Here is an 8548-nt window from a genome sequence, read left to right on the forward strand (position 1 = left end):
TTTCCTCCTTCATTGTCGCCTCGTTCGAAGAAAAAGAACCCGATTTGGTGCAGTAAGAGAAAAAAGACTGGTTAAAATGAAGCTTGGAACAGTATTTTGGGTATTTAGCCTAGCAAAAGAGATGAGGATCAATAAGAAGGTAACCAAAAACAGAGTGAGTTGTGAGAGTGAGGGGGCTTTACCAATAAAAAATGTCCCAGAAAGGCACCCCTAATCCAGAGTGAAGGGGTAAAACCATTGGTGGACCCGATGGAAAATAAATGAGGCCCTGATTGCAAAAGTTATCCAAGGAGGTACGCCTCAGATGGAAAAGATCGAAAAATAAGTTGAGAGACAACTTCCAAGACTCGTGCTCATAATACAGTTGGAAGACACTTATGTATGCCCATGACCCTGGATAAAGTTAGTAAAAAGCAACTCTTAAATAATTTTAGGACGACTAGCTCAAATTCAAAAAAGGACAGCTGAAGTTCTATTCTTGTAAACAAATACTTATAGAACGGGCCATGCAATCATCAAAAGGACTGCATATCCTTTTCTCCTCTGGCACCGAAAGGACTAACTCTTCCGAAGGTTCGACAACCACAATGCCAGCATTACTAAGGGCGGCTTCAATGCTCATATCCAGGGAAGTACTAGCGACTTTTGCATCTACCTAATCATAAATCGATGCACGCGACCGACGTCGAAGATTCACAACACATCACGGTCGCTAGACTCATAACCTGCAGTCTGTAGGCGAGTTTGAATGCAATCTCTAACAATGTCTCTCCTTTACAAATTGGCTCGTACCTCATCTTCTGACAAGATAGGAGGGGGCATAGCGACCTCAATGTGATTTATTTCTCCGCCTACATTAGAAATAAGGGTGTCTAACATCCTGGAAGAAGTGTCTTCCTCCAAGCAGTTTCCAAATATCCTCTCTATACCATAATCGTCATATAGGAATATGATTTCTAGTCCCGTATAATTACTACTCATAGAAAGGTGAGGAGAATCATAGGATGATCCATATGAAGTTTCCGCTTCATAATCACTCACTAAATCAACAATGTTATCACTCATCCTAAATAAGAAAGCAGGAAATCCTGAAGGAAAAGTTTGAGTTATAAGGGTACCTAGTTAGAAGAGATTGATGAAGTAGGAGGAATAATAAAGGCGGAAGCTTCTAGCAAAAATCAGAATCACTTCAAGTCATATTCTTAAGAAAAAGGAACGAAGATGTTTCTCTGGAAAGTAATTGTAAGCTTGAAAGCTAGAAGGTTGTAGAAACTTTCGAAATATTCAACTCACTCTACTTATAAGCAATAATAGTTGAAGGATCAAGACCAACTATGAACATAGATCTCTAGATTAACAACTATATTTTCTCTTATAGATACACGTCAACTCGAGTGCATTGAAGTAATCTCTAAACCGCGCCACACCATAGCTGGTCATGTCACCGCACTTGTCAAGAATGGGTGACGAAGCGTTTTATCGATGAGACTGCATTAAATGTTCATGTTCCCCATTACTTTTTCAAAATCGATCTCAAGCAATTTAGTTTCATTATACATCGGACTACGACATGAAGGTCGGTCAATGATACTTAAGACTTCCCCGACTCCTCCACTTCTCGGCAAAACCTTGGGAGCAACTGCTCCGGATCGACCAAAGTCTTAATTGATCAAGCTCCAATTCATCTCAAGCATACTCTACTCGACCCAAAATATAAAAACAGTTCATATACTATGAGAAGGTACACAATTTCTGATCTCCAATTTCACTAAACTCATATTGAATCTTGAACTTACTTGAGCGTTGGAGTACTAATCATGCAGGTTCACCTTGCGCCACCGTAAAAGAGATCGGAGTCAGCGCTCAAGATCATCAGTTATCCAATTCTCTTCATTTCTAATTCTTTCGTGGAGTTAGATCATCAATTTCTAGTTCTCGAACGGAACAAATTCCATTAACTTTCTTGAAAATATAATTTGTGAGTGACATGAATTTGAATTGTAAAACAAAACCCAGCAACAAAGTAGAGGACAAATTGAGATTTTTGAATGATTTATTGTCCATGGAAGAAAATCTAATATAATTTAAAAAAAAAAACAGTTTTAGTGACCCTTTTTATAGCTAAATCAATCTTTAAATGTCAATATTACATATTACTCCATCCGTTTTAAAACGAGTGTCGTTTTAGGGAAAAAATTATTTCAAAATAAATGTCATTATCATTTTTCAATGTAACAATGATTAATATTTTTTCAATTGTGTCATTTAATTTTTAGTCTGTATACTCTTTTCAACATATTAATAGGGTTAATTTAGTAAAAGTACTATGTTTTATGACAACATTATTGTATTTCTTAATCCGTGTGTAAAAATCTTAAACGATACTCATTTTGAAATAGAGGGAATATTTGTCATAAGTAAAAATTTAATGTAATTATTAACATTTAAATGAAAAGAGTAACGAAACACATTTTTAAAAAATTTAATTGAAATACACTAATACTGTAAAAAAAAAAGTTTTACGTAAATCATAGTCGTTAAAGTTTTATAAATAATTTTTTTTTAATCACATATAAAATATTACTTGTGAATGGTTGTAATGTTGTGATCGTGTAAAATATTACACAGATAATGCATTTAAAAATAGAGAAATCAAATTTATTTATTTTTGCAAAATTAAAAGAACAAATTAAACCCTTCAAAAGATCCGAGAAGAGAAAAAAAAAAAGCATTCAGAAGGAAAATAAAAGTGGTAGTACCTTTTACTGGTTTTTGTAATAATGCTAAAAGCTACACGCTCCTTCTAGGAGGATGCATCCACAACCTGCATCACTGTCCATTCGAGAATAAACACGTGGAATTACAAATGACAGCCAAGTGATATTAGTACCGACTACTAAGATTTGAAGTAGCAACACAAACAAACACAGTGATATAAATCTAATCTATGTATGTTGTTGCTAATGACATAACGTGCACTCAATTTAATAGTACTAATACATGTGGTTGTTGTTGCATATAAATAAAACTCCTCGAACCAACCAAGTAATTTGTCATTGTCTCATAATTCTCTCTACTTACTCTTCTTAACTTCACAAGAATAAAGATATTTTTAGGAACCAAATCTGAATCAGACAGAAAAATATGGGTGCTCTAGATCACATTTCTGAACTCTTTGACTGTTCCGGCGGCGGTTCTCATCACAAAAAACGCAAACAATTACAGGTAACTAACATCAGATCAGACTAGATCCATATAATTAATTTCTCTATTTTGTTTTCTTATTCTTCCTCTCTCTCCGTCACAGAACAACTGAATCACTTCTTGAGACTAGTATTCTGAAGTTCTGTGACGGAGAGAGAATTATAATTATTAGTATAGAAAAATAAAATGAAAATGAAATATTTTTAATGATGATGATGCAGACGGTGCAAGTGAAAGTGAAGATGGACTGTGAAGGATGTGAGAGAAAAGTTCGAAGATCGGTGGAAGGAATGAAGGGGGTAAACCAAGTTGATATAGAACGGAAAGCAAACAAAGTAACCGTTACTGGTTATGTTGAACCGAACAAAGTGGTGGCGCGTATAGCTCACCGCACTGGGAAAAGAGCTGAGATATGGCCGTATGTTCCATACGACGTCGTTGAACACCCATACGCACAAGGTACGTATGATAAGAAAGCACCGGCTGGATATGTCAGAAACAACTATGATAATAATCAGTATTCTGGATCTCATCTAGCGCGTGCTAGTTCGACCGAGGTTCGGTACACCACCGCTTTCAGCGACGAGAACCCCGCCGCGTGTGCTGTTATGTGATGTGATGACGTCATTTTCCGTTACCTGTTTTGTTTTGTTTTGTTTGTTACTAGTAGTAATATTGGTGTGGTTGTGTTGTGTGCAAGTAGTGTAATTTATTCAGTTTTTGTAAATTATTAGTATGGCTTTTTTGAGAATCAGTTTTTGGAATAATCGATTTTTCATTACAGATGCTGCAAATTTGTCTCTCCACTCTCTCCTTGTGCTTATCATTAATGCAAAATGATTTTTTATAAAATAATTATGAAATGTTATGGGCTTTTCCGTAATTCAAGTTGTAATAGTGGCATGATAATTGCTAGCTGGAATAATTAGTTGTTATATTATGGTGTGTACTGTGTCTGAAAACAAAAGGTCAAGCTTTTTTTCTTTTCTACAATAATGATGAAGATGATACTAACAAGCATGTGCAACAAGTATGTGTTCCAACCATATCGACGTGATGGATGGATTGGCAGCATTCTATTCCAGGATATTCAATTATTGCATTTTCGCTCTGGTGCCCCACTTTTGAAAATAAAGTCTCAATATATCCTGCATTAATAAATTGTCCATCTTTTTTTTTTAAAGTCTTTTTCAACTTTTTATACTTAAGAAATATAATAAATAATATCTAAAAAATAATAATTTTTTTATAACATTGTCTTTTATTATTGATAGAAAAAGATAAAAATTTATAATTAAAAGAAATAACATTAATAATTTATTACTATAGTAAAACAATTAATAATTTATACATTCTTTCTTACCCGAGATTTTCAGACCCATTCAAAATTATTATTTTTTCAATAAAATTCGGTGATACGTAATTGAAGTCATTTTAAGTGCTGTTTTTTAACATATTTTTTTTAATTAAAAAAAATAGTTTGGAGATACATCTCTGAACTAGATGGGCATATTTAAAAGTCCCGCCAAAATCCTTTCCTTTTCTCATTCTTCATTTTCAAACCCTTTTCTCTTCCTCATTCTTCATTTTCGAAAAATACATTTGTTTCTCTACCTCATTTTAAGTTTTCAGTCTAGATCAAGTTTTAGAGCTACATTTACTTGTTTCTTACCATTCCTAACTTATGCTACCTAATACATTTAACATTAGAGTATTTTATTTTAATCTCTCACCAACACATTTTAGAGTAAATTTCTCATTTAGCTTATTTTAATTTTTGATTTATGTATTAGTTCAAATAGGTTTGTTTTAATGCATTACATAGCTTAAATATGTTAGTGTTCGTGTTTGGAGACTGTTTATATGATTAGGTTGAGTTTGAATGAGCTAGGTGTGAGACGACGAGACATTATTTAGAGGGGAGAGGTGAATAGATTCTCTAATTCAAAATTATAAGTTTTAAGGTTTTTGAAAAGAGTTTAACTTTTGCTAGCGGAAGTTTCGCGTTTAGATCAAAAGTAGTCTAAATCGAACAAGTTATTGGAACTCGGATACACACAACTGTGTATAATATGACAATGAGACAATCGATGTTAAAAATTGAATTCCCAAGTTAACAGTTCAAGTAGGCACAAGTCAATCAATTTTCATCCAATTAAAACACAAAACGATAAAGTGTCAAATTATCGAACACTTGGTATGCGTTTGATTTTTTAGAAATTTCTTTCTAAGTTTGTTGATATTCAAATTCTCTTACAATCAAAATGACCGCAAGACTATCAACAACTCAACAATGATCAAAAACAATTTTTCAGAAATTTATTACTAATCAATTGCTCAATCAATGCGCTTAAAAATTTGATAACGAAAATTTAAATGCAAGAGATAGAGAGAGAGAGAGAGAGAGAGAGAGAGAGAGAGAGAGAGAGAGAGAGAGAGAGAGAGAGAGAGAGAGAGAGAGAGAGAGAGAGAGAGAGAGAGAGAGAGAGAGAGAAGACACGAGGAGTTGTTTAGGCAGTTCACTGATCATCCTTGCTACAACTACGTCTGCCCCCTAATTCTAATTTGGAATTGAGATATCAATCTTACTATGCAAAAATCGTTTACAAGAGATGTCAAGCAATCCATCACTAATACATCATCACAATATCATCATAACAACATTACTAACATTAACACCCTAACAGAATCGTTAAGCTCTGACATTATAACAAGTCATCATAGCACAACATTATCACAACAGTACAATAACTCATTAGGAAAACATATAAACATTCAACTTCCTAAACATATTAGGCATAAAAATAATACTAAAACAATTCACCTATCTATATCATGTTATATTTTAGTGCGTTAGGTTTCTAATGCTTCGAACGACACTCAATTTAGACTTAGGTGTCAAAAGTTATGTTTGTTCTGCCATCACTCGCTACATGTTCGCTACAGCTCACTACAAGGAACTACAACAAACTCCTCCAAAAGCAAAACATGTACTTTCTCTATTAGTTCGCTTAGACTTTGTTTGCGAGTTTGAAGGGGAGAGGAGGGAAAAACTTCTGAAAACGAAAATTTGACATCCGACTAATATTGTAACATCACCATATATTTAATATAAGTTATAATTTTTTTTCTCAGTAACATTTATTATTTATTTAATAAACTATTTAATGCGTACAAAATATAAAAGATTTATTTTATATTAGAAGAGTGAAGATTATTTTTGTCCTTCACAATAAAATGCACCAGATTTAATTCCTTATAAAATTTAATCGGATATATTAATTTTTCTGATAATATTTTTTAAATCGATTTTTTCTGCAACGTTAGATTTCATTTATTTTTTATTTTTAATTTCATTCTTAAACAATTATAAATTAATAATATAAAAAATTAAAATTATTTTTATAAGAAGTTGAACTCAGACCCTTTAAACTATATCTTACGTCTTTACCACTATATCAATGTACATTCATCATAAATAATTCTCATGATTTATGATAAGCTTAAACAATTTTGAATTTAAAATAAAAAATACAAAATTTGTATCAATAGAGTTTTGAACCCAAGTCCCTTCATATTAAATGACAGTCAATTTACTACAATAGAAATTGAAAATAGATCATTTGTTGCCAATGTCTGCAACTATCCTTCTCCTGCTTGATCTAATAGCCCAGAATTAATACACATCAAATAAATAAAATGAAATTGTGAAAAAATAAACAAATGCTTAAATGAAGGCAGGATTGGCAACAACTTGGCAACAACAGGGAGCACATAGGAGAGGATTCAAATCCATAGAATTTAATTTGTCTATTTGTAAATGATATTCATTTTACTAACAATAAAAATTGATTTGTCTAGTTGTTATTGATAGTCACTTTACTAACAATAGAAATTGATTTGTCTAGTTGTAAATGATAATCACTTTATTAACAATAGAAATTGATTTGATTAATTATAAATGATAGTCACTTTACTAACAATAGAAATTAATTTGTCTAGTTGTAAATGATAGTCACTTCATTAACAATAGAAATTGATTTGTCGAGTTGTAAATGATAGTCACTTTATTAACAATAAAAAATTGATTTGTCTATCAATCGTTAGTTGGTCCAGTGGTGATTGGTGTTGGACTTGGTAGGGAGAACCACAGTTCGATTTCTCGCAATTACGAGGGAAATTATTTGTCATGAATGTACATTGGCCTAGTGGTAAAGGCATAAAGATTTCTTTTAACGATTTTGATTCGATAAACCGGTTTGAAAAAAATATTAGCATAATGACTAATATAATCCGGTTAAATTTTGAAAGAGATTAAGTCGGATCTATTTTTTGTGGGGGACTAATTTGACTTGTGTAATATTTGTGTGGGACCAAATAAATCTTCATTCTAAATTAGTTAATTTATTGCGACAATAATAAATTACATGATTGTTGTTTAAATATATTAATAATAATAATAATAAATAATTAATTTAATTTTATGCTTTATTCTATGCGACATATTTTAGAGGATTTTTATTACTTTATTAATATAATAGCATTTGAATAAATACTTATTTGATGGTAATTTCTTTGTTGAAGGTTAAGATTGAGAGCCTTCTACTTTTTTTAATGTGTTAAGCCTAAGTTGTATTATTAATCTAGGTAATATGAATACTTCGTTTTTTTTGTGAATGATAGTAGTGTTTTTATCCAATTCTATTTTAGGGTATTTAAATTTTTATCTAAAAATGAAAGAGTTTTTCTAGTAATAACTAAATTTGAAAATATAATGTGAGATAGTTGATTTGAGTTGGAATTGTGATTTGTGTGTTTAGCCCATGACTAATATCTTTATGTGAAAATAGTAAGCAATTGTTTGACATTAAAATTTAAGTTAAGTTTGTTTGACATGTGACCTGAGTGAGAGGTGAGTTGTGTGTTTCACAAAAATATAATTTTAAAAAAGTTTGGATTTAAAACTAAAATTAAAAAACATTTTTTTCAGTTTAAGTAGCTGAAATTAAAATAGTAGAATGTAAAGTGCGGAAATTAAAGAGTTTGAGGGAAAAAAGAGAATTTTGAAATTTATAGAGGTCCGGCCAAACAAAGAAAAGACATACTTCTCTCCTGAAGAACTTATCTTGAGAGTATCAAATAAACTTGAGAGCTTTTAGTGAGTTATACTCACAAATCCCCTTATACAAGGAAAATAAATTTTACGGTTAACTTTCAACAAAACAATAAACATGGGAGTGAAGTGTTGAGTCTTTCTTTCAAACGGTGGATCAAAGATCAAAGATGTTAGCCCTCTTTCCACAAATGAAGAATCTTGGAAATGTTAGTCTTCAAGTTTCTTAAA

At 31.7% G+C, this 8548-nt stretch overlaps 1 protein-coding gene across 1 annotated transcript; it reads left to right on the forward strand.

Annotated features, from left to right (window-relative positions):
• The first annotated feature begins 2961 nt into the window (after positions 1 to 2961).
• On the forward strand, positions 2962 to 3987 carry LOC131655043 (heavy metal-associated isoprenylated plant protein 26-like). The gene is made up of 2 exons (XM_058924952.1): positions 2962 to 3225; positions 3426 to 3987. The coding sequence occupies exons 1-2, from the start codon at positions 3145 to 3147 to the stop codon at positions 3816 to 3818; spliced, it is 474 nt and encodes a 157-aa protein (XP_058780935.1). The 5' UTR covers positions 2962 to 3144; the 3' UTR covers positions 3819 to 3987.
• The last annotated feature ends 4561 nt before the right edge of the window (positions 3988 to 8548 follow it).

The sequence above is a fragment of the Vicia villosa genome, linkage group LG3 (genome assembly GCF_029867415.1).
Source record: "Vicia villosa cultivar HV-30 ecotype Madison, WI linkage group LG3, Vvil1.0, whole genome shotgun sequence".
NCBI classification, from domain to species: Eukaryota; Viridiplantae; Streptophyta; class Magnoliopsida; order Fabales; family Fabaceae; genus Vicia; species Vicia villosa.